Source organism: Oncorhynchus masou, chromosome 24 (genome assembly GCF_036934945.1).
Source record: "Oncorhynchus masou masou isolate Uvic2021 chromosome 24, UVic_Omas_1.1, whole genome shotgun sequence".
NCBI classification, from domain to species: Eukaryota; Metazoa; Chordata; class Actinopteri; order Salmoniformes; family Salmonidae; genus Oncorhynchus; species Oncorhynchus masou.
The window spans coordinates 109,714,374-109,740,850 of NC_088235.1; the positions used below are offsets into that span (position 1 = coordinate 109,714,374).

General features: G+C 45.7%; 1 protein-coding gene across 5 annotated transcripts; it reads left to right on the forward strand.

Moving 5' to 3' along the window:
• Nucleotides 1–26,438, forward strand: hps3 (HPS3 biogenesis of lysosomal organelles complex 2 subunit 1). Of its 5 annotated transcripts, none has more exons than XM_064936101.1 (19): nucleotides 1–554; nucleotides 4,918–5,285; nucleotides 10,766–10,940; nucleotides 11,061–11,238; nucleotides 11,318–11,400; nucleotides 14,238–14,427; nucleotides 14,988–15,069; nucleotides 15,917–16,071; nucleotides 16,989–17,090; nucleotides 18,334–18,442; nucleotides 18,618–18,871; nucleotides 19,919–20,096; nucleotides 20,211–20,444; nucleotides 20,529–20,714; nucleotides 20,818–21,012; nucleotides 21,125–21,223; nucleotides 22,846–23,052; nucleotides 23,340–23,430; nucleotides 25,526–26,438. In XM_064936101.1, the coding sequence occupies exons 1-19, from the start codon at nucleotides 338–340 to the stop codon at nucleotides 25,651–25,653; spliced, it is 3,231 nt and encodes a 1,076-aa protein (XP_064792173.1). In that variant the 5' UTR covers nucleotides 1–337; the 3' UTR covers nucleotides 25,654–26,438. The 5 variants fall into 5 exon arrangements, with proteins under 5 accessions (XP_064792173.1, XP_064792175.1, XP_064792176.1 ...); XM_064936103.1 differs by having other exon boundaries at nucleotides 2–554; nucleotides 4,918–5,273; XM_064936106.1 differs by lacking the exon at nucleotides 1–554 and adding an exon at nucleotides 638–4,759.
• The last annotated feature ends 39 nt before the right edge of the window (nucleotides 26,439–26,477 follow it).

The window sequence follows — 26,477 nt, forward strand, 5'->3', positions numbered from 1 at the left end:
AGTTGTCACTTTCACAGCGTAACTCTTCAGACTTTCTGTTTCACATTACTTTATGATTTCTGTGCAGAAAGGGGACTTCGGATGGCAGAGGAAGTGAAGTAAATTTACCATAGACTGGGTAGAAAAAAATACTTTTCGAGTTCAACGGATTCAGCCTGCTCATCACAAGACGGTGGGGCATGTGATATAGATTAAGTAAGCTAACCTCGGGCTGGAGCTCACTAACCGCGATAGAGACCACATTATATTTGGTAACACAAGCCCCGCACAGGGACAATGTAGTTAGCTTGGTGTATACTTTGTTTTGCCTCGACGTAATTTACGAAAACGAGCAAAGATGGTTCACGTATACAACTGCCACCCCTTCGCGTCCCAGCAAATCGTGCCAACCGAGCAGGAACCGGGGTTGGTGTGCTGTGGCGGGGGTGCCCTATTCGTGGTGTCCGCTGGAGGATGCAAGATCGAGGCTTTTCAACTGGGAGAAGAGGGGTGTCCTCTCATCTGCCGCTTCGCCACTATGGGGACTGTGCAGAGCATCCTACACAGTGAGATAGGTGTGTCATTTTCTTTCTCTCACTTCTTCTTTCCCTATTTGCTGAGTTGTTTACTGCTGAGTGATTGAGGTGCATCTAATTACTGGAAGGGATTTGTCATGAACCCTCAAAGTTCCAGATGGTGTGAAAATGGCAACCATATTGGTCAGGGAGAAATCCAAGCAAGTCGAATTGAAATGAATGGCAGTATCCTAACCTTCCTCTGAGTTGCATTATTTTCCAGAGAACGGATAGAGCCAGGAGTTGATTATCCCATTTATACCATGGCTAAAAATGTTTTCAACATCCACTGATGTACACGACATGGCCAAAAGTAGGTGGACACCCCTTCAAATGAGTGGATTCTGCTATTTCAATTGAAAGTCAATATACCATATTTTTTTTTAACAGGGTGTGTTTTTTGTGGGGGGGGGGGGGGTTTACCCTCGCTGGTGTCGTCTCCTGAGTGCCTGGATACAGCCACAGACAATCGAGCAATAGATAGATATAGATAGATAGATATAGATAAACATTGGCAGTAGAATGACCTTACTGAAGAGCTTAGTGACTTTCACCGTGGCACAGTCATAGGATGCCACCTTTCCAACAAGTCAGTTTGTAAAATGTCTGCCCTGCTAGAGCTGCCCTGGTCAACTGTATGTGCTGTTATGGGGAAGTGAAGATGTCTATGAGCAACAACGGTTCAGCCGCAGTGGTAGGCCACACAACCTCACAGAAGGGGACCGCTGAGCCATGTAGAACGTAAAAATCGTCTAGCCTTGGTTGCGACACTCGCTACCGACTTCCAATGCCTATGGAAGCAACGTCAGCATGACCCCATGCACAAAGCGACACCCATACAGAAATGATTTGTCGAGATTGGTGTGGAAGAACTTCACTGGCCTGTTCGGAGCCCTGACCTCAACCCCATCGAACACCTTTGGGATGAATTGGAACGCCGACTGTGAGCCAAGCCTGATCGCCCAACATCAGTGCCTGACCTCCGTAATGCTCGTGGCTGAATGGAAGCAAGTCCCTGCAGCAATGTTCCAACATCTAGTGGAAAGCCTTCCCAAGATGTTCAACAAGCAGGTGTCCACATACTTTTGGTCATGTAGTGTAGCTAGCAAGTTTATTAGATAGCTTCAGTAGTTGCCTTGGTAACCAAACAAACAGATTTACTGGGTTAGCTAACTAAATCATTAAGGCGTCCGCATGTCTCCCAGCCTAAATGATTCAGAACTTTGCATATTTTCTGACGTTTTGGAGTAGATTTTTTTTGGCGGGTTGGGGGGCTGTTCTGGCACACAAGTTCGGCGCCAAGGTCTATGCCTCTTCATCTGTAATTGGTCAACAGTAAGGATTCTTGAATAAAGTCTGTCATTCGACACAAGACGAATAGTTTATGCACCTTTTCAAAATGAGTAACAGATTTCAGTTAATTCTGACTATTTTGAGTGGCTACGGCATCTCAAAATGGACAAACAGTACTATTGCCACTTTTTTTCCCTTGTTTTTCAAGCTAAGGTCTTTTGAGGAAGTATACGAGCACACTCGTTTGGTTCGCCTAGCCGACTTTGACTAGCAGCCAGCCGAACTGAAGCATGCCAACGCCTTTAGTCTTAGCTTGCTATTATGAAAATTGAATTCAACAATGCCAGTAATGTTTTCAATTCAAGTTTTGATTTCAAAAGCAGCTCGAACATATAAGAACAAATCATAGCCATGGAATTATACAGTGCAAATATACTGCGTGTTATAGGGAAATAATGCACTCTAGAACGCCCTTCAAGCCAATCAGAAATGAGTATTCAACAATGCCATGGTATATTTAAAGGCTCTGCATGGTCAATCTAACTTCTGAAGTGGCTGTACAGTATTTACTGCGATGCAGCCTCTGCAGACATCAGGGCTTTCATACTTCATGTGCTTAGCGGAGCAGAGGAGAGCTATTGTGAAGGAAGTTTTTAACTTCTTATGGCTGGGGGCAGTATTGAGTAGCTTGGATGAATAAGATGCCCAGAGTAAACTGCCTACTACTCAGTTCCAGTTGCTAATATGTGCATATTATTTGGATAGAAAACACTCTGAAGTTTCTAAACCTGTTTGAATGATGTCTGTGAGTATAACAGAACTCATATGGCAGAAAAAACCTGAGAAAAAATCCAACCAGGAAGTGGGAAATCTGAGGTTGGTTGTTTTTCAACTCATTCCCTATTGAAGACACAGTGGGATATTGGTCATGTTGCACTTCATAAGGCTTCCACTAGATGTCAACAGTCTTTAGAACCTTGTTTGATGCTTCTACTGTGAGGAGGGGCCGAATGAGAGGGGAATGAGTCAGCGGTCTGCCAGAATGCCTTGAGCTCGTGACGCTCGTTCACGTGAGAGTGAGCTCTGTTCCATCGCAATTCTACAGACAAAGGAATTCTCCGGTTGGAACATTATTGAAGATTTATGTTAAAAACATCCTAAAGATTGATTCTATACATCGTTTCACTTGTTTCTACGGACTGTAACAGAACCTTTTGACATTTCGTCTGCTCCTAGTGAACGCGCTTTGAGTTTGGATTTGTTTACAAAACGCGCTAACAAAAGTAGCTATTTTGACAAATTATGGACATTATTGAACAAAACATTTATTGTGGAACTGGGATTCCTGGGAGTGCATGTTGGCATATTGGCAGTGAATTTTGAAAAATGTATGAGATCATTCCTATAAAACTGGCTGGCTAGCTAGCTAGCTAGCAGTGCCGATTAATTATTTTGCCAGAAGTTTCCGATGCCACCGTTACGCTTGTTTAAACTAAGCTGCACTGGGGTGGGAACACAATCATGATTATATTAAGGCAGTGGCGCGGGCGCAAGTTATGGGTCGGTAAACGTACCTCAATGCAGGGATGGGATATGCATTCTCCTGCCTTTTTACTGGCTTTTGTGGAGCGATGGGTAACGATGCTTCGTGGGTGACTGTTGTTGATGTGTGCAGAGGGTCCCTGGTTCGCGCCCGGGTATGGGCGAGGGGATGGTCTAAAGGTATACTGTTACACATACTTGTGAACATAAGTAACCATTTACATTTAATAAACAGGTTCTCCGGTACAAAAGGAGTATCAGCCAATTAAAATAATCAATTTACTTGCTCGTGATCGAACACTAAATTGTAGCTGGTCCCATCAGATTACATGGCACACGTTAGCCCTATGCTAGCCTCAACAGGTGGCACTGACTATATCCTGTCACAAGTACTTCATCAGCCTATCAGTTCGACACATACAACGACACAGAGTTACACATGGAGTAAAACAAACATACAGTCAATAATACAGTATAAACAAGTCTATATACGATGTGAGCAAATGAGGTGAGATAAGGGAGGTAAAGGCAAAAAAGGCCATGGTGGCAAAGTAAATACAATATAGCAAGTAAAACACTGGAATGGTAGATTTGCAATGGAAGAATGTGCAAAGTAGAAATAAAAATAATGGGGTGCAAAGGAGCAAAATAAATAAAATTAAATACAGTAGGGAAAGAGGTAGTTGTTTGGGCTAAAATATAGGTGGGCTATGTACAGGTGCAGTAATCTGTGAGCTGCTCTGACAGTTGGTGCTTAAAGCTAGTGAGGGAGATAAGTGTTTCCAGTTTCAGAGATTTTAGTAGTTCGTTCCAGTCATTGGCAGCAGAGAACTGGAAGGAGAGGCGGCCAAAGAAAGAATTGGTTTTGGGGGTGACCAGAGAGATATACCTGCTGGAGCGCGTGCTACAGGTAGGAGATGCTATGGTGACCAGCGAGCTGAGATAAGGGGGGACTGTACCTAGCAGGGTCTTGTAGATGACATGGAGCCAGCGGGTCTACTATTATTCTGACATTTCACATTCTTAAAATAAAGTGGTGATCCTAAATGACCGAAGACAGGGAATTTCTACTTGGATTAAATGTCAGGAATTGTGAAAAACTGTGTTTAAATGTGTTTGGCTAAGGTGTATGTAAACTTCCTACTTCAACTGTAGCTAATGGAGTTAGTTGAAATGCAATCAACAAAACAATACGAGGCTAATTTGGATCTCTAGTGTTAAAGGGATATGTCGTGATTTTTAGCAACGAGGTTCTTTATCTACATCCCCCCCCAGAGTCAAATGAACAATGAGGCTCTTTGTCTACATCCCCCAGAGTCAGATGATCTAGTGGATACCATTCTTATGTCTCTGTGTCCAGTATGAAGGAAGTTAGTATTGGCTTGGGAAACTACCTAATTCTCCTTATAAGTAGGCATTTCACTGTTAGTCTGTTTGTTTAGGAAGCATGTGACAAATAAAATAGTTTTTGACCCTCCTCCCCTTTCCACCTAATCCTCCCACCCCTTGTCTGCTCCTCCCTCCACAGGGGACTACCTGGTGACCATCGAGGAGAAGAACAACGCCCCCTACCTACGCGCCTACACCAACTGGCGCTACCAGGCGGCTGAGAAGACCCGCGTTGGCGTGCGTCTGCTCGGTCATTTCCTGCGCGGCTCGTCCATGCGCGGGGCTCCCAAGGAGCAGATGGAGATCATTGAGATTCCACTGTTTGAGCGTCCGCTGTGTGTGGCGTGCTGTGGGGTGACCGGAGACCTGCTGGTGGGGTGTCCTAAGAGCCTGGTGCTGTTCAGTCTAAAGAGACAGGCCCTCAACGACAAACTCTCCATCCTGGACTTTGAGCGCTGTCTCATCATCCACCTCCCGGGACTGTCGCCCCAACAGGTAGGGATGGATGTAAGTTAGGGGTTGGGATTTCCGTAGTCTCTTTTTACCATCCAGATATTGAAAGTAAAACTTTTTTTTTTTATTCCCTGCGTGGACACTGAAATACATACAGTGCATTCAGAAAGTATTCAGACCCCTTACATTTACATTTACATTTAAGTCATTTAGCAGACGCTCTTATCCAGAGCGACTTACAAATTGGTGAATTCACCTTCTGACATCCAGTGGAACAGCCACTTTACAATAGTGCATCTAAGTCATTAAGGGGGGTGGTGAGAAGGATTACTTATCCTATCCTAGGTATTCCTTGAAGAGGTGGGGTTTCAGGTGTCTCCGGAAGGTGGTGATTGACTCCGCTGTCCTGGCGTCGTGAGGGAGTTTGTTCCACCATTGGGGGCCAGAGCAGCGAACAGTTTTGACTGGGCTGAGCGGGAACTGTACTTCCTCAATGGTAGGGAGGCGAGCAGGCCAGAGGTGGATGAACGCAGTGCCCTTGCTTGGGTGTAGGGCCTGATCAGAGCCTGGAGGTACTGCGGTGCCGTTCCCCTCACAGCTCCGTAGGCAAGCACCATGGTCTTGTAGCGGATGCGAGCTTCAACTGGAAGCCAGTGGAGAGAGCGGAGGAGCGGGGTGACGTGAGAGAACTTGGGAAGGTTGAACACCAGACGGGCTGCGGCGTTCTGGATGAGTTGTAGGGGTTTAATGGCACAGGCAGGGAGCCCAGCCAACAGCGAGTTGCAGTAATCCAGACGGGAGATGACAAGTGCCTGGATTAGGACCTGCGCCGCTTCCTGTGTGAGGCAGGGTCGTACTCTGCGGATGTTGTAGAGCATGAACCTACAGGAACGGGCCACCGCCATGATGTTGGTTGAGAACGACAGGGTGTTGTCCAGGATCACGCCAAGGTTCTTAGCGCTCTGGGAGGAGGACACAATGGAGTTGTCAACCGTGATGGCGAGATCATGGAACGGGCAGTCCTTCCCCGGGAGGAAGAGCAGCTCCGTCTTGCCGAGGTTCAGCTTGAGGTGGTGATCCGTCATCCACACTGATATGTCTGCCAGACATGCAGAGATGCGATTCGCCACCTGGTCATCAGAAGGGGGAAAGGAGAAGATTAATTGTGTGTCGTCAGCATAGCAATGATAGGAGAGACCATGTGAGGTTATGACAGAGCCAAGTGACTTGGTGTATAGCGAGAATAGGAGAGGGCCTAGAACAGAGCCCTGGGGGACACCAGTGGTGAGAGCGCGTGGCGAGGAGACAGATTCTCGCCACGCCACCTGGTAGGAGCGACCTGTCAGGTAGGACGCAATCCAAGCGTGGGCCGCGCCGGAGATGCCCAACTCGGAGAGGGTGGAGAGGAGGATCTGATGGTTCACAGTATCGAAGGCAGCCGATAGGTCTAGAAGGATGAGAGCAGAGGAGAGAGAGTTAGCTTTAGCAGTGCGGAGCGCCTCCGTGATGCAGAGAAGAGCAGTCTCAGTTGAATGACTAGTCTTGAAACCTGACTGATTTGGATCGAGAAGGTCATTCTGAGAGAGATAGAGGGAGAGCTGGCCAAGGACGGCACGTTCAAGAGTTTTGGAGAGAAAAGAAAGAAGGGATACTGGTCTGTAGTTGTTGACATCGGAGGGATCGAGTGTAGGTTTCTTCAGAAGGGGTGCAACTCTCGCTCTCTTGAAGACGGAAGGGACTTTTTCAACATTTTGTTAGGTTATTAACAGCCATATTCTGAAATTGATTAAATACATTTTTTGCCTCATCAATATACACACAATACCTGATAATAACGAAGCGAGAACTTATTAAAAAAAAAATTTAAATATTAAAAAACAGGTACCTTATTTACATAGGTATTCAGACCCTTTGCTATGCGAAATTGAAGCTCGGGTGAATCCTGTTTCCATTGATCATCCTTGACATATTGATTGGTGTCCACCTGTGGTCAATTCAATTGATTGGACATGATTTGGAAAGGCTCAAACCTGTCTCTATAAGGTCCCACAGTTGACACTGCATGTTAGAACAGAAACCAAACCATGAGGTCCAAGGAATTGTCCGTAGAGCTCTGAGACAGGATTGTGTCGAGGCACAGAATTGGGGAAGGGTACCAAAGAATGTCTGCAGCATGGAAGGGCTCCAAGAACACAGTGGCCTCCATCATTCTTAAATGGAAGAAGTTTGGAACCACAAAGACTCTTCCTGGAGCTGGTTGCCCGGCCAAACTGAGCAATCAGGAGATAAGGGCCTTGGGAGGTGACCAAGAACCCAATGGTCACTCTGTTAGAGCTCCAGAGTTCCTCTGTGGAGAAGGGAGAATCTTCCAGAAGGACAACCATCTCTGCAGCATTCCACCAATCAGGCCTTTATGGTAGTGTGGTCAGACGGAAGCCACTTCTCAGTAAAAGACACATGACAGTAAAAGGCACTCTGACCATGAGAAACAAGATTCAATTATAAACACTTTGGCCTGAATGCCAACCGTCATATCTGGAGGAAGCCTGGCACCATCCCTACAGTGAAGCACTGTGGTGGCAGCATCATGCTGTGGGGATGTTTTTCAGCGTCAGGGACTGGGAGACGAGTCAGGATCGAGGGTAAGATGAACGGTGCAAAGTACAGAGAGATCCTTGATGAAAACCTGCTCCAGAGCACTCAGGACCTCAGACTGGGGTGACGTTTACCTCCCAACAGGACAACAACCCTAAGCACACAGCCAAGACCACGCAGGAGTGGCTTCGGGACAAGTATCTGAATGTCCTTGAGTGGCCCAGCCAGAGCCCGGACTAGAACCCGATCGAACGACTCTGGAGAAACCTGAAAATAGCTGTGCATCGACGCTCCCTATCAAACTTGATGGGGCTAGAGAGGATCTGCAGAGCGGAATGGGAGAAACTCCCCAAATACAAGTGTGCCAAGTTTGTATCGTCATACCCAAGAAGACTCCAGGCTGTAAGGTGCTCCAACAAAGTACTGAGTAAAGGGTCTGAATACCTAATATGATATTTCAGTTTTTTATTTTTAATACATTTGCAAAAATCTCTAAAAGGTTTCTGCTTTGTCGTTATGGGGTGTGTCGGTCGATGGGGGGGGGGGAGAAACTGTTTAATCCATTTTAAAATAAGGTTGTGACGTAACAAATGTGGAAAAAGTCAAGGGGTCTGAATACTTTACGAATGCACCGTACTTGTCAGCAACCTAATGAAGTCACTGAAACCCTTAACAAGGAATGGGTGGCCAGTAATAAACTGGTCCTGAACATCTCTAAACTAAGAGCATTGTATTTGGTACAAATCATTCCCTAAGTTCTAGACCTCAGCTGAATCTGGTAATGAATGGTGTGCCTGTTGAACAAGTTAAGGAGACTAAATTACTTTGTGTTGCGTTAGATTGTAAACTGTCATAGTCAAACCATATAAACTCAGCAAAAAAAAGAAACGTCCTCTCACTGTCAACTGCATTTATTTTCAGCAAAGTGAACGTGTAAATATTTGTATGAACATAAGATTCAACAACTGAGACATATAAACTGAACAAGTTCCACAGACATGTGACAAACAGAAATGGAATAATGTGTCCCTGAACAAAGGGGGGGGTCAAAATCGAAAGTAACAGTCAGTATCTGGTGTGGTCACCAGCTGCATTAAGTACTGCAGTGCATCTCCTCCTCATGGACTGCACCAGATTTGCTCAGTTCTTGCTGTGAGATGTTACCCAACTCTTCCACCAAGGCACCTGCAAGTTCCTGGACATTCCTGGGGGGAATGGCCCAAGCCCTCACTCTCTGATCCAACAGATCCCAGATGTGCTCATGAGCAGTATGGCTGGTGGCATTGTCATGCTGGAGGGTCATGTCAGGATGAGCCTGCAGGAAGGGTACCACATGAGGGAGGAGGATGTATTCCCTGTAACGCACAGCGTTGAGATTGCCTGCAATGACAACAAGCTCAGTTCGATGATGCAGGCTCACTGCCCCAGACTATGACGGACCTTCCACCTACAAATCGATCTCGCTCCAGAGTACAGGCCTCGGTGTAACGCTCGTTCCATTCAACGATAAACACAGATCCGTCCATCGCCCCTGGTGAGACAAAACTGCGATTCGTTAGTGAAGAGCACTTTTTTGCCAGTCCTGTCTGATCCGGCGATCAGACAGGTAGTTGTTGCCATCATGTACCTGTCCCGCAGGTGTGATGTTGGAATGTACCGATCGTGTGCAGGTGTTGTTACACGTAGCCTGCCACTGCGAGGATGATCAGCTGTCCGTCATGTCTCCCTGTAGCGCTGTCTTAGACGTCTCACAGTATAGACATTGCAATTTATTGCCCTGGCCACATCTGCAGTCCTCATGCCTCCTTGCAGCATGCCTAAGGCACGTTCACGCAGAAGATGCCCAGGGTCCCTGTTCATTCTTTTGGTGTTTTTCAGAGTAAGTAGAAAGGGCCTCTTTTAGTGTCCTGAGTTTTCATAACTGTGACCTTAATTGCCTACCGTCTGTAAGCTGTTAGTGTCTTTAATGACCGTTCCACAGGTGCATGTTCATTCATTGTTTATGGTTTATTGAAACAGTGTTTAAACCCTTTACATTGAAGATCTGTGAAGTTATTTGGATTTTTACAAATTATCTTTGAAAGACAAGGTCCTGAAAAAGGGGAGTTTTCTTTTTTTGCTGAGTTAAGATGCAATGGTTGTAAAGATAGGGAGAGCTCGGTCCGTAATAGATGTTCTTCTTTTTTGACACCACACTCCACAAAGTAAGTCCTGCGGTCTCTAATTTGATCTTATATTGACCACATGTCTGGACAATAATCAAGTGCTGCAAAGAAAGACCTAGTTAAGCTGCAGCTGGTCCAGAACAGAGCGGCATGTCTTGCTCTTCATTGTAACCAGAGGGCTGATAAAGATACTACTCATGCTAGTCTCTCTTGGCTAATAGACGAGGAGAGACTGACTGCATCACTTCTTCTTTTTATAATAAACATTAATGTGTTGAATTCCAAATTGTTTGCATAGTCAACTTACTGACACACACACTTACCCCACCAGACATGCCACCAGGGGTCTTTTCACAGTCCCAAAATCCAGATCAAATTCAAGAAAGCGTAAAGTATTATATAGAGCCTAGATCGTTTGTGTATGTTGGCTATGTGTGCACTCTTTAAATGTATGTAGTTCTTGTCTATTCGTGTTTTGTGTTTGACCCCAGGAAGAGTAGCTACGGTTTTCACAACCGCTAATGGGGATCCTAATAAAGTACCAAATACAGGTTTTAGAGGTGTGGGGGGTTCGTGCACAAAGGCAGGCAATGGCATCTAGGATTTGATAACTTCCCGCCTGTTTTTTCCTATCGGACCTGGGATTCGAACTTGCAGCCCTCAGGTTGCTGGCTCACCTCTCTAACTGCTAGGCTACCTGCTGCTCCTGAGTTAGAGAAGGTTATTCTGTCATGTAAACTTTTCATAGAATATGTATGCCCTCCCTGCCTGCAGGTGGCGATCTGTGCAGGGTACATTGCCCTGCAGACAGAGCTGGAGGTGCTGGTGGTCAAACTGGAGAGACTTCCTGGTGCTGCTTTTACCCAGAAGTCAGCTGACAAGAAGCCCCAGGACCACAGTCTGGTCCCCCAAGATATGATCACTGGAGCAGAACACGACAACGAGACGGGTAGCACTCTACACATGAAAACCGATGCTTCAGATACCACATACTATACTTCACAGAACATGGTGTGATTTGCATGTTCTGTCTGACTAGGTTGTGTTTACACTGTGTTGTATTCGCCAGAGGGGAGGAGAGAGGGTCTGGCTGGTCACCGTGACCATGATGACTTCTTCATTTTCCCCAAGCACCAAGAGCTCCTGGGGGACAGGGCTAAGGACTGTGGGGTCAAGATCTCTCTGGAGTGGACAGGCATGGAGAGTGAGGCCAGGGGCAACCTCATCATCACCTATATCTTATACAGGTGTGTGTGTGTCTGTGTTTCTGTGTGTGTGTGTGTGTGTGTGTGTGTGGTCTCATCATATTGAGTCTCCCCTGTCCAGGCGTTTTGCTCCAGACTTCTTCCAGGACTGTAGTGTTGAGGAGACCCACCTGCACTCCCTGCAGTTTCACCCAGTGTTCACCAGTGAGTCAGAACCTCATTACACAGTGCTTGCCTTCCCAAGAACCGCATAGAGTTGGGCCAACTTTTAGAATTGAATTGTTCTCATTCTAGACGTGCAGTTTTAAATAGTGCTGTTGAAATATTCCCCGTGTAATGTTAATGGGGAGCTAACACATTGTCTTACTTCAGATAGCACACCGGTTCCGCCGGCACTGATCAGTCTCCTATCGCGTAATGAGAGAGCTCAAAAGTAGTTTGTGCTGTCTAACATTTTTTTAACAGTGTTACCTAGGTGACATTGACATTGCTGAACCCCATTTTTGCGTCCAAAACTGTCTGAATGAATCTAAAACAATAAATACAATGCATTCGGAAAGTATTCAGACTCTTTTTTTTTTTTTTCCCCCACATTTTTGTTTACGTTACAGCCTTATTCTAAAATTCATTACTTTCTTTCCCCCTTTCAATCTACAAACAATAATGACAAAGCAAAAACATGTTTGTTTTTTTAGAAATTTCACCAAAGGTATCAAATAAAACAAATTACATATGTTTAAGTATTCAGACTCTTTACTCAGTACTTTGTTGAAGCGCGTTTGGCAGCGATTACAGCCTCGAGTCTTCTTGGGTATGACGCTACAAGCTCGGCACACCTGTATTTGGAGAGTTTTTCCCCATTCTTCTCTGCAGATCCTCTCAAACTCTGTCAGGTTGGAAGGGGAGCGTCGCTACAAAGGTGTTTTCAGGTCTCTCCAGAGATGTTTGATCGGGTTCAAGTACGGGCTCTGGCTGGGCCACTCGGACATTCAGACTTGTCCCGAAGCCACTCTTGTGTTGTCTTGGCTGTGTGCTTAGGGTCGTTGTCCAGTCTGAGGCCCCGAGTGCTCTGGGGCAGGTTTTCATCAAGGATTTCTCTGTACTTTGCTCCTTTCATCTTACCCTCGATCCTGACTAGTCTCCGAGTCCCTGCCACTGAAAAACATACCCACAGCATGATTCTGTCACCACCATGCTTCACTGTAGGGATGGTGCAAGTTTTCCTCCAGACATGACGCTTGGCATTCAGGCCACGGTTCAATATTGGTTTCATCAGACCATAGAATCTTGTTTCTCATGGTCTGAGAATCTTTAGGTGCCTTTTGGTAAACTCCAAGCGGTCTGTTGTGCGTTTTACTGAGTAGTGGCTTCCGTCTGGCCACTCTACCATAAAGGCCTGATTGGTGGAATGCTGCAGAGATGGTTGTCCTGGAAGATTCTCCCATCTCCACAGAGGAACTCCGTCAGTGACCATTGGGTTCTTGGTCACCTCCCCTGACCAAGGCCCTCTCCCCCGATGGCTCAGCTTAGTTGGGTAGCCAGCTCTAGGATAGTCTTGGTGGTTCCAAACTTCTTCCATTTAAGAATGATGGAGGCCACTGAGTTCTTGAGGACCTTCAATGCTGCAAACATCTTTTGGTACCCTTCCTCAGATTTGTGCCTTGACACAATCTTGTCTCGGAGCTCTACGGGCAATTCCTTTGACTTCATGGCTTGGTTTTTGCTCTGACATGCACTGTCAACTGTGGGACATTATATAGACAGGTGTGCGCCTTTCCAAATCATGTCCAATCAATTGAATTTACCACAGGTGGACTCCAAGTTGTAGAAACTTCTCAAGGATGATCAATGGAAACAGGATGCACCTGAGATCAATTTCGAGTCTCATAACAAAGGTTCTGAATACTTATGTAAATACGCTATTTCTGTTTTTTTGTGTGTTTATTTTTTATTTTTATACATTTGCTAAAATCTCTAAACCTGTTTTCGCTTTGCCATTATGGGATATTGTGCTTATATTGAGGAATAAAAATAATTTAATTGATTTTTAGGTAAGGTTCTAACGTAACAAAGTGGAAAAAGTCAAGGGTACTGAATATTTTCCAAATGCACTTATGTTGGTGAGGATTATTTTGCTTCAATGAACAGTATTTCTAAAGTTTGACAATGGGCATGAAAGCTAGCATAAATTTGTCCAACATTAACGTTAGCTTGCTAATGAGTTTTCATGAAGCAGTTGTTCGAGTCATTCCACCAGCCTCCTGAGTAAGCTGCTATGCTCAGCTGACCTCAACGATACAATTGCAGAGAAACATGCTGATCTATGGACTGATTTTCTGTTAAGTCACTTCTTAATTGTGGGGCTGCGTGTCTACAACTTCAGGGTAATTTAAACAGGCTAAGCAAGCTTTTTATGTTAGCTAGTTAGTGAAGGAAGAGCTAGCTAACTGTGTCAGTAAGTTAGCTACAACAGTTACACAGCTGATCAAGTCACTACACTGGCGACCAACATCCTGGCACAGAATTTATACAGGAGACCACAGTTTTTTCCCCACATTTTTTTCACAATGGCAAACTATGAAATCACTGTCATAATATGTGTTGTAATTTAGCTAGCTAGTTATTCTGCCTATTTCATAGAGTCCTATGAGGAGCACAGTGCTATACAAAATTAGGGACTATGTTTTCATTTTTTGAATGGCGGATGCTCATTATTCAAATTTGAAGTTTCACGTCCTACAAGAACGATCGGTTTTGGCATGAGTGTCGCGGAGGTGTGACGCCATCTGACGCGAGACAATGTAGCTAACATGGCTGCGATAGAATGTTGCAGTTTCCTGTTAAATGCGTCATAATGTAGAAACCTCAATGTTCCAACTCTCTAAGTACTTGGCTCTTTCCCTACCTATGGAATTAACATGTAGTGTCAATACATATGTATGAGGGACACTTAAAGTAGGAGCACCTATATTTTCTACATTCCCATCGGCTTCACATCTCATCCCTTTCTCTTCCATCGATCTCCTCTCCCTGACAACCAGGCAACCAGGAAGTATGTGTGGAGGGGGGTAGAGGGGTGGAGCCGACATGTTTGTTCTGTTTCTTCTCGCTGCCCAAGACGGGCTATTTGTACAGCGTGAGGGGCGGGGTTCAGATGGTCTCAGCCTATCAGTATCCAGAGAAGGCCCAGCAGGCCGTCCTCACTGACCTCTTCCTCCACATCATCACAAAGTAAGTACTGGGCTGGGCCTCTCGAGGCGGTAAAGGAAGTCCATGAGACTGGTCTCTGACTTCGGTGATACCCCGGTATATGGTATAAAGTTGTTTTTTTTTTAAAAAAAATTTAACTGACGGTGTGATTTTCAATACAGTAAAAAATATATACTTTTTGGGGGGGTTGGTAATACTGTATACCCTGGTATGGTACAGAAACATCTGGATACTGCACGACCCTACAGTGTTGGCGCAATCATGTGACATAGCGGCAGGGTAGCCTAGTGGTTAGAGCGTTGGACTAGTAACCGAAAGGTTGCAAGTTCAAATTCCCGACCTGACAAGGTACAACTCTGTCGTTCTGCCCCTGAACAGGCAGTTAACGCGCTGTTCCTAGGCCGTCATTGAAAATAAGAATTTGTTCTTAACTGACTTGCCTAGTAAAATAAAAAAAGAAATAGTAAGATTTTATCCTGTATTCAAAGCTTTGTCCAGAAATGAGGGAAAAAAAGGTTCAAATATAGGCATGTCACATGATCTCACAACCCAGGGCCCTAATTTATACCTGTGTTTCTCAGGAATGCTCTCCAGTGCTTCTCAGTGAGATGTGCAGCAGTGGCAGCCAGAGCTGAGGACCCTTACATCGATACCACCATGAAGGTGAGGATCACCCTATTTTCCTTAGCTAATGGAAGACGGATCGGCCCACGGCCGGACCCCTAGGGAGCTCTTTCTAGATCTGAGGACCGGAAAAGCTTTTAGTTATCCGTCAGGCTTGGTGGAATATTCACCATATCTAACCCCCATGCCTTGGACATCTTCATTATTGGTCTTAAGGATGCTTTGACCTGAAGCTTCCCCTCGTGTGATTGGTTGTGCCTCGGTTGGTTGTGCTCTGATTGGCCCTGCTACACAATAAGACAGGAAGTCATTAAATTGGATCACAGCTTCTCCAGAAATACAGGTAACCTTTCTGCTTGGCTCAGATCACTGCGTTACGTTCACAAAGATGGTGGAGCTGGAAAGGGCTCATAATGGCAACCACCACTTACACAGTTGCATCTGGTGACAAGAGTGTCGTTGTTTCGTGCAGTGTGTGTCTGCATGCGTGCGAGTCCAACAGTGACACAGTGGAATCTGACTAGCACCGTGTAAGGTAGGGCTGCAGTGTCTCTCAGGAATGGTAATTTAGAGTCTAGATGTGATTGGTCTGCACATGCTGGGAAGCCCAATTTTGATTTAAAGTGGAATCTTCATTGTGAGTGGCTACTTACCGCCCCTAGGGCCCATATTCCTCCCGTCAGTTTCCCAGAGTAAGACCATGATATCGGCAAGAAACAGTTTTCAATGAATATCTACTTGACATGTAGCAGCAATATGATTATTTTAATAAATCCCAAAGATACAAAAGTGTAATTGTGAGTTAATAACAATATCATTACAATTTCACCAACTTAATAACCACCAGATAATAAAAAAGTGTGTGTGTGTGTGTGTGCGCGCGCAGGCCTGTCCTCCCATCACCATGGAGTTGTGTGCTCTGCGTATTCAGCTGTTCATTGGTCTGAAGGCTCTGTGTCACTACCGACACCACGTCGTCCTGCTGACCACTGCAGATGTGGAGACCAGGGAGGACACAGAGAGGACCGCACGCAGAGTCATGTAGGTCACACGCACACTCTTAGACACTGTAGTCATAGCTAGAGCCACACATGATTTAGAAAGGAAACATACATTTTGCAATTGTCTCACAGCAAAGTAAATACTACTTCAAAATTGGACCAATTCAAATGTAGGCAATGCTATAGATTTATGGTAAGGCATCCGATGTAGGGCTGGGTGATGATATTGTATTTTAAGGTATGCCTGTGATCTAGGCCTGGGTGATGATATTGTATTTTAAGGTATGCCTGTGATCTAGGCCTGGGTGATGATATTGTATTTTAAGGTATGCCTGTGATCTAGGCCTGGGTGATGATATTGTATTTTAAGGTATGCCTGTGATCTAGGCCTGGGTGATGATATTGTATTTTAAGGTATACCAGTGTGGAACCACATATGGCAAAGGATTTTTCTCTATAATTATATTTTGATACCATCTATATTCTATAATTAAATATGTTGATACAGTGATAAACAAATTAAAAGTTCTACAAATTGGACGACTTTACTGTCAGTTTTGGATTAGTATAAAACAATCAGAATGGGGGAAAGCCCATTTTTAAAACCACATAGAATTAATTTGTTGCCATCCTAGGGTCGTGGGTTACACAGAAAAACATAGTAAGAACTTGTGTTATTCCCGAAGCATAAAATGCAGGCATACCATCAAATATAGGAAATCACCCAGCCCTTTATCTAATCCTATACCCATGGTCAGAGCATCTTACTGTGGAGCACAAGTAAAGCAGTATTCAGACAATAAACACACTCATCATTTATTAAGCACTGAAAATACACTTTTATTACTTCACATTTGTGTTTTAAAATATTTCATTTGTTAATTTATAGGATTTTTAAATATCTGAAATCTCCCTTTTCTTTGTCCTTCAATTGTACCTGTAAACTCTTTATTGTAGAGAATACAAAGATCACAAAACCCTTAGGGGGATTTTCCTAGCAGTAGGTATAGAGCCTTCCACCACGCCGGCTCTGAAGCATTTTCTGGCCAACTCCTTCCTGTAAGTCTCTTGACCTCCTTGATGGTGTGTCCCTCTGTAGTCCACCTGGAATAAACCCCCCCTAACCTCCCACCACCACCAACCCTACTAAAACATCACCCTGTGTGTCTCATCACTAACTGATGGACTAAACAGGACATCGTATCAGTGTGATGATATCACCTAACTGGACATAATATCATGTCATTCGTGTAGTGGTCTGTATGTAGCTCAGTTGTTAGAGCGTGGCGGTTCGATTCCCGGGACCAGTGGAGACTGCCGCGTGGCCAGTGGAGACTGCCGCGTGGCCAGTGGAGACTGCCGCGGGGCCAGTGGAGACTGCCGCGTGGCCAGTGGAGACTGCCGCGTGGCCAGTGGAGACTGCCGCGTGGCCAGTGGAGACTGCCGCGTGGCCAGTGGAGACGGCCGCGTGTAGAATCAGGAAGTGAGACCATGCATTCACAGACGAGAAGTAGGGAAACGTGCAGAAAATACCATTCCTCCACCAAGCTGACCTTTTTTAATATTTTTTTATCCAAATCTCAAACACAGGGGCTTTGTTATCACATGAGACTGCTTGACACTGACGCGTGTTTCACTAAGAGCATCAGGTCTGTTAGCTGTCGCTGATACAGGCTGTACTGGACAGGCAAGCCGATAGAACACACACACACCGTGTTCAGCACATGGGTCAGTAGGCCTTGTGTGTTAACATGTGGAGTCGTGAAGAAAAGCATGCAATTCACATTAACGTCCAAAACCCCTTGCCCTCAATAACATCCTCTGTTGATTGGTTTGCATTGGTAGGTAGTCAGACTAATCTCTAGGGAGAAGTGCTACTACTCACTTTGCTAATAGCTGCTTTGTTTAGGAATTGTTTTTGCTGACTATGTTATGTAGTTGTCTCACCTCGCTCCCTTCACTTAATTGTAAATCCCTCTGGATAAGAGCGTCTGCTAAATGACTAACATGTAAACTGGATTTAAAACTAAATGTTTGATGTTTTTATTTTTTTTTTTAGCTCATAGGTTTATGTCATTCATGCAAACTCACAATTGAGCTACACGCTTTTGCATTCTGGTCCAGCCCAGGGGCTATTGTTTCCTTCATGTGCTTGATGTTATGGCAGCTGAGCTGTAGTTTCTGACCTCCTAGATAGAAGCTGTAATGTCAGCCATCTGTGGCCATTTTTTTTTTATAAAAAAAAATATATATATATATTATAGAGATGAGCTGACTTGTACTTCCTGCTTCTCTGACCCAGGAACAGGAAGTCACCCTTCACCAAGCCCCAGAATCCCAGTGAGATGGGTCACGGCTGGAACCTGTACGTGGTCAACACCGTCACCCCGCTCCAGCTCTACAACGAGATGGTAACGCACCATGAGAACCTGTCAACAATAGCCTTAATGTTATGACACCTTACCTCCATTTTTACCATTTATTTTTTTCTTTGACCTTTGTTGGTTGTGCTGAATCATGGCGTTCAACAATCATTTTATACTGTTTAACCATGGCGTTCAACAATCAACCGTTTCTCTGGGCTAGGTGGAGTACAGTAAGACGTATGAGGAAACCAACCCTCTGTCTCACAGCCGTCTGCACCTGCTCAGTGAAGCCCACCTCCTCTTGAGAGCCACGCTCCTGGACCCCCGGGTTGGAAACCCTGTAGAACGGCCTCAGACCACTGGTCAGAACCTCGCCCAGGCCCTGAGATATAATACAACCCCCACCGCAGACAGACGGGAGCTGCTGCAGGCCTTCCAGGAGAGCTGCGCCCAGTTAGGAGACTGCTTCAGCAGGTCAGTGGGGTCGGATCACATTAACATCAAGGTTCATATGTTGGTTGGTTGACGTGTTGGTGGACTGGTTGGTTGATGTGTTGGTGGACTGGTTGGTTGATGTGTTGGTGGACTGGTTGGTTGATGTGTTGGTGGACTGGTTGGTTGATGTGTTGGTGGACTGGTTGGTTGACGTGTTGGTTGATGTGTTGGTTGATGTTTGTGTTGGTGGACTGGTTGGTTGATGTGTGTGTTGGTTGGTGGACTGGTTGGTTGGTTGATGTGTGTGTTGGTTGGTGGACTGGTTGGTTGGTTGATGTGTGTGTGGTTGGTTGGTTGATGTGTGTGTTGGTTGGTTGGTTGATGTGTGTGTTGGTTGGTGGACTGGTTGGTTGGTTGATGTGTGTGTTGGTTGGTGGACTGGTTGATGTGTTGGTGGACTGGTTGATGTGTTGGTGGACTGGTTGATGTGTTGGTTGTTGTGTTGGTGTGTTGGTGGACTGGTTGGTTGGTGGGTTGATGGGTGTGTTGGTGGACTGGTTGGTTGGTGGGTTGATGTGTGTGTTGGTGGACTGGTTGATGTATTGGTTGATGTGTTGGTGTGTTGGTGGACTGGTTGATGTGTTGGTGGACTGGTTGACGTGTTGGTGGGTTGGTGGACTGGTTGACGGGTTGGTGGACTGGTTGACGTGTTGGTGGGTTGGTGGACTGGTTGACGTGTTGGTGGACTGGTTGACGGGTTGGTGGGTTGGTGGACTGGTTGATGTGTTGGTGGACTGGTTGATGTGTTGGTGGACTGGTTGATGTGTTGGTGGACTGGTTGATGTGTTGGTGTGTTGGTGGACTGGTTGATGTGTTGATGTGTTGGTGTGTTGGTGGACTGGTTGATGTGTTGATGTGTTGGTGTGTTGGTGGACTGGTTGATGTGTTGGTGGACTGGTTGATGTGTTGGTGGACTGGTTGATGTGTTGGTGGACTGGTTGATGTGTTGGTGGGTTGGTGGACTGGTTGATGTGTTGGTTGGTTTACTGAATGTAAAGTGCGATCATCCCTTCCACCGACGTGTAGGTTTGATAAGCGGGACTGCCACCTGGCCCTGCCCTACTACAAGATGTCAGGCCTGTCTCTGACAGAGGTGATCTCCAGGAACAGGGGTCTGTCTAACAGCCTCTGTGGCTACGGGCAGGGCTTCCTCTACTTCCTCAAACACTCCCTCTATGAGGAGACCCTGGAGCTGCTCACTGAGGTAACTTTCACCAGTCCCTGGAGACCTCCAGCGATTCCCATAAGAAGCTCTTCTGATTCAATAGCCACACTGTTGAGATTCAGTGGTTGGTGTCTGTGTGTGTGTGTGTTGTAGGAGACGGCCAACGAGGTGCTGGATATCTTCGGTGTGGCCGAGCCGTCCCAGCTTCCCCATGTTATAGCCAGCCCTTCCATGGCCAGAGCCAGCCCTGACTGTGGCCTGGCCCACCTAGAGCGGCTGGAGTCCATCGGAGCCCCCTCCGTACCCCTCACCCTGTCCAAGGCTGCCCTGGCCCTGCGCATGCCAGACCTGCAGCTCTACAGGCAACACATGGACCGACACACAGAGGTCAGATCATGTTAGTGTATGGTGGTGGGGGAAGAGGAGTGTGTGTGTGTGTGAACAGTGTATCTGCTCTATGCCCCGTCCCAGATGCTGCAGGTGTATGGGTTCATCGAGGAAGCCAAGCTGCTGCTGCACGGCAGAGGGGATACGGTGGTACCTACTCTCCTGGCTCGTCACCTCAGGGACAACCAGGACGGCCTGCTGGTGGCAGCCATGGTGGCGCTGCACGAGAACGACAAGGTCAAACTGGACGAGGCTGACCTCTTCTTCCAGGTCAGGGTTACTGTGTGTGTGTGTGTATGTCATTCCTCAAGGATTCGATTCCAAAATGTGACCATATGTAATGCGTTTCATTGTGTGTGTGTGTTTCCTGTAGGAGCTGTGTGGGGATGTGTCAGGGCCCCAGGGAGGCCCTCAGCTACTGGTTGACTTCTGGGAAGCCTTGCTGATGGCCTCGTCACAGGAAGCCGTCATCCAGGAGCTGCTGTTCCGCCTCACCACTGTCTACATCGATCGCGTCACACGCCGAGACGGCCGCGGATTCAAACCGCACAAGAGCGCAGACGACCTGGTGTGTTTTTCTGTGTGTCTGTAGCGTGTTCTTCGCACTAAGGTGTGATGTCCCCCAAGGCTGGAGTCGAGGAGGTTGTGGAGATCCCTGGGTGACTGTTTCTGTGTTACAGATTAACTGGTGTTCCCACTACGGCGTGTTGTATCCCTGGGTCAGCATCCTGACTCCAGCTCACTTCAACATCATTCCAGAGGACCTTCACAAACTACAGGTCAGTCTCTCTGCATCATGTCTGTGCTATTTATCAGTCAGACATGGAATCAATCAACCAACCAATCAACTTGTAAAATGAAGTTGTTTTTTTAACCCTTACATGTACAGTGGGGCAAAACAGTATTTAGTCAGCCACCAATTGTGCAAGTTCTCCCACTTAAAAAGATGAGAGAGACCTGTAATTTTCATCATAGATACACTTCAACTATGACAGACAAAATAAGAAAAAAACAATCCAGAAAATCACATTTTTTTATGAATTTATTTGCATATTATGATGGAAAATAAGTATTTGGTCACCTACAAACAAGCAAGATTTCTGGCTCTCACAGACCTGTAACTTCTTCTTTAAGAGGCTCCTCTGTCCTCCACTCAAGACCTGTATTAATGACACCTGTTTGAACTTGTTATCAGTATAAAAGACACCTGTCCACAACCTCAAACAGTCACACTCCAAACTCCACTATGGCCAAGACCAAAGAGCTGTCAAAGGACACCAGAAACAGAATTGTAGACCTGCACCAGGCTTGGAAGACTGAATCTGCAATAGGTAAGCAGCTTGGTTTGAAGAAATCTACTGTGGGAGCAATTATTAGGAAATGGAAGACATCCCAGAACCACACAGGGGGACCTAGTGAATGACCTGCAGAGAGCTGGATCCAAAGTAACAAAGCCTACCATCAGTAACACACTACGCCGCCAGGGACTCAAATCCTGCAGTGCCAGACATGTCCCCCTGCTTAAGCCAGTACATGTCCAGGCCTGTCTGAAGTTTGCTAGAGAGCATTTGGATGATCCAGAAGAAGATTGGGAGAATGTCATATGGTCAGATGAAACCAAAATATAACTTTTTGGTAAAAACTCAACTCGTCGTTTTTGGAGGACAAAGAATGCTGAGTTGCATCCAAAGAACACCATACCTACTGTAAAGCATGGGGGTGGAAACATCATGCTTTGGAGCTGTTTCTGCAAAGGGACCAGGACCACTGATCCGTGTAAAGGAAAGAATGAATGGGGCCATGTATTGTGAGATTTTGAGTGAAAACCTCCTTCCATCAGCAAGGACATTGAAGATGAAACGTGGCTGCGTCTTTCAGCATGACAATGATCCCAAACACACCGCCTGGGCAACGAAGGAGTGGAGTGGCCTAGCCAGTCTCCAGATCTCAACCCCATAGAAAATCTTTGGAGGGAGTTGAAAGTCCGTGTTGCCCAGCAACAGCCCCAAAACATCACTGCTCTAGAGGAGATCTGCATGGAGGAATGGGCCAAAATACCAGCAACAGTGTGTGAAAACCTTGTGAAGACTTACAGAAAACGTTTGACCTCTGTCATTGCCAACAAAGGGTATATAACAAAGTATTGAGAAACTTTTGTTATTGACCAAATACTTATTTTCCACCATAATTTGCAAATAAATTCATTAAAAATCCTACAAAATCCTACAATGTGATTTTTTTTTTTTCTCATTTTGTCTGTCATAGTTGAAGTGTACCTATGATGAAAATTACAGGCCTCATCTTTTTAAGTGGGAGAACTTGCACAATTGGTGGCTGACTAAATACTTTTTTGCCCCACTGTAAATGTACCACTATGGTGTACAAACAATGAATCATCCAGTCCCTGCTGTGCGGTCCCACCCTGGACGTGTCATCCATCCTGCCCCTGTTGGAGCAGCTGCCTGACGAGGACAACGCCGGGCTCAGTGTGCACGTGCTCTGTGCCACCAAGCTGGGTCACTACGAGAGCTCCATCGAGAGGTTGCTCGACCGCTGTCCTCAGGCCATCATCCCTTATGCTAATCATGAGCTGCAGAACAACAACATGGTGGGTACTGTGGAACTGTTGCCCCGACTCCTTTGACCCTACTGTGGATCTTACCCTATGCGTACTTACACAACCTTAAATCCTCATAACCTCAGTCCTATGGTCTGAGAGGGCTCGATTCAATCAGTACCGCAGAAGGCCCACATAATAGCGCAAATTAAGGTCATTTCCGCTTTTTATAGTGAATTCGGTCTCTGTGAACACGGGATCATTGCCTTTTTTTAATATATATTTCAATGGTTCTATAGTGCATATCTTCCTAATGGATTCGTGTGTTTTTTGTTCAGGCTCTGTGGTGGCAGAAGCTGTTCCCCGAGCTGTGTGAGAGAACCAGAGCAACACAGGGAGAGAACACCATCCTGCTGGCTGCACTCAAAGGTACACTCACAGCCTACACCGTCATCGCCACGTCTCTGTAAAACGTATCGCACGGGGAAAGCAGTACGTCATCCGCGACGCGAGTCTCTCGCTTCCAGTTTATTTTCCTCGGCAGCGGGAGCGTTGCAAAGATGCAGCTGCACAGAAATAAACACATAATATCAGATATAAATTCACAAATTGAAAGGTTTGGTATTGCATTTTAGGTTAAATGTTGAAAAATCTAAATGTGTATATATAACTACTTCAAATAATTTTAATTACAACAAACATGCACATTTGTTGCTGAAGTAACAAGAATATCCTCCCGTTGTGAAGCGTGGCCGACCTGCAGGCGGTGCTCTAATATCCTCCCGTTGTGAAGCGTGGTCGACGTCCAGGCGGTGCTCTAATATCCTCCCGTTGTGAAGCGTGGCCGACGTCCAGGCGGTGCTCTAATATCCTCCCGTTGTGAAGCGTGGTCGACGTCCAGGCGGTGCTCTAATATCCTCCCGTTGTGAAGCGTGGCCGACGTGCAGGCGGTGCTCTAATATCCTCCCGTTGTGAAGCGTGGTCGACCTGCAGGCGGTGCTCTAATATCCTCCCGTTGTGAAGCGTGGTCGACGTCCAGGCGGTGCTCTAATATCCTCCCGTTGTGAAGCGTGGTCGACGTCCAGGCGGTGCTCTAATATCCTCCCGTTGTGAAGCGTGGCCGACATCCAGGCGGTGCTCTAATATCCTCCCGTTGTGAAGCGTGGCCGACGTCCAGGCGGTGCTCTAATATCCTCCCGTTGTGAAGTGTGGCCGACGTGCAGGCGGTGCTCTTCCATTCTATCTGCATATCACAAGAAGTTAATTTTGTAGCCACGCATCTCGTCACGCTCCCAGAGCAGCACCATAAAAACCATGTTGAGGGAGATGTCACGGTGTCAGTATAGTTTCACCATTTTGACTCTAGCCTGTGTTTTCAAGCATAGGGTTTAACTCCAGAATGGCACCACCTTTTCTGTGGTTAAAGGGGCAATTTGCAGTTTAAACAATAACAAAGAGCACCCCACCACTGTTTTGGGTAACAGCTTAGGGATGGGGCTGGATAAGTATAACCAGTCTCAAGTGATTAGTTATGGATGCAAGGACTGACCACCCATGCTATCAAAATGTATAGTTTTAAACATGTTTTGAGGGTATACTGTGTGTGTGTGTGTGTGTGTGTGTGTATGCTTTTGGTTTCTGATGGGTTACGACAGTTGACCTAAGATCATGTGGCTTATAGATGTTTTACACCGAACAAAAAATATAAATGGAGCATGTATTTCATGAGCTGAAATGAAAGATCACAGAAATGTGACATACACACAAAAAGTTTATTTCTCTAAAATGTTGTACACAAATTTGTTTACATCCCTGTTAGTGCGCATTTCTCAAGATAATCCAACTACCTGACAGGTGTGGCATATCAAGAAGCTGATTAAGCAGCATGATCATTACACAGGTGCATCTTGTGCTGGGGACAATAAAAGGCCACTCTAAAATGTGAAGTTTTGTCACACAACACAATGCCACAGATGTTTTGAGGGAGAGTGCAGTTGGCATGACGACTGCAGGAATGTCCACCAGAGCTGTTGCCAGATAATGTAATGTTCATTTGTCAGTATGTCCAACTGACCTAACATCCGCAGACCACATGTAACCATGCCAGCTCAGGACCTTCACATCTAGCTTCTTCATCGGTGGGATCATTTGAGACCAGTCACACCGGACAGCTGAGGAGTATTTCTGTCCTTTTGTGGGGAGAAACTCATTCTGATTGGCTGTGCCTGGCTTCCCGGTGGGTGGGCCTGCCTCCCAAGTGGGTGTGCATATACCCACCCAGGGCTGCGTCCCTGCCCAGTTATGTGAAACCCATATATTAGGTCCTAATGAATTTATTTCAATTGAATGATTTCCTCATATGAACTGTAACTCACTAAAATTGTTGTGTTTTTTTGTTCAGTATAGATTCTTCAAGAATCATTGGATTGAATTAATTTAAAAGTAAAAAAATGTATGAATTGCAGATTGCCCCTTTTCATATTCAGAGTTGGGCCATAACATCTGCATTTTTCCCTGACAACAGAAACGCTGGTGGTGGTTGCCATGGAGCTGAACCCCCTGGAGTTCCTGGACCTGTTGCCTGACGACGGGACGGTCCACTTCTTCCTGCCTCACCTGCTGGAGTGCAGCCAGAGAAACCTCATGATGTGAGGAGGAGGAGCCGTAGAATTACAACTAGTAGAACAGACATACAGAAGCTCTAAAAGCCACTGTTTTATTTCATGGTCCATCCAATATGGCAGATTAGTTAAATTTGACATTTCTGCCTAAGTAGAACAGGTTAGTTGGTGTCCATTTTAAGCGTACATTCCAAGTGGTACACCCAGTACAGCAACTGATGCAACGGACCGCTGGTTTGAATGGAAATGTCCCTTCTACTGATTCTATTTCTATGGAGGATCCTAAACCTGGAAGGCGCTGGACAATCAACCACTTAGTGTGGAGTGAGCCTCTCAAAACGCTACTACTGTAGAGCCTTGTGGAAATGGTACCCCATACAAAACCACCGTTTGTAGTCCTATTAGTCAAATTAATATGAACAGAGAATTTTGCTGTGCAGAGATGACTATTTTCTGATTTTTAATAAGGAAATCCTGAATTATTTTTTAAACTTTTTTTTTTTTTTTACCTCAATTTTTCTATTACTGTTTAGTATTGTCACATCGCTAGTCATACCCTGCAGTGGTACAGTACCTCTTCTGTGTGGACTTGTGGATACCCCTGAGACCTTTATTACTGAGTATTAGGAACTGGATGTTGAGTTATACACTGGACTAGTCTTTCTGGTGTTCATTGGAAGAAGAGATAAGAAAATGTGGTAGAATAACGTGGAAGGAAGCTTCTCTGAGAGGTATAACCTCAGTACTGTTGTTTTGCTTTTATCAGTTTTTTTTGTTGATGTTTTCGCTGTGTTTAATAAATGCTCTTTAAAATGGTTTTATGTTGGTTCTGTTCCTTTTCACAAACACATTAGC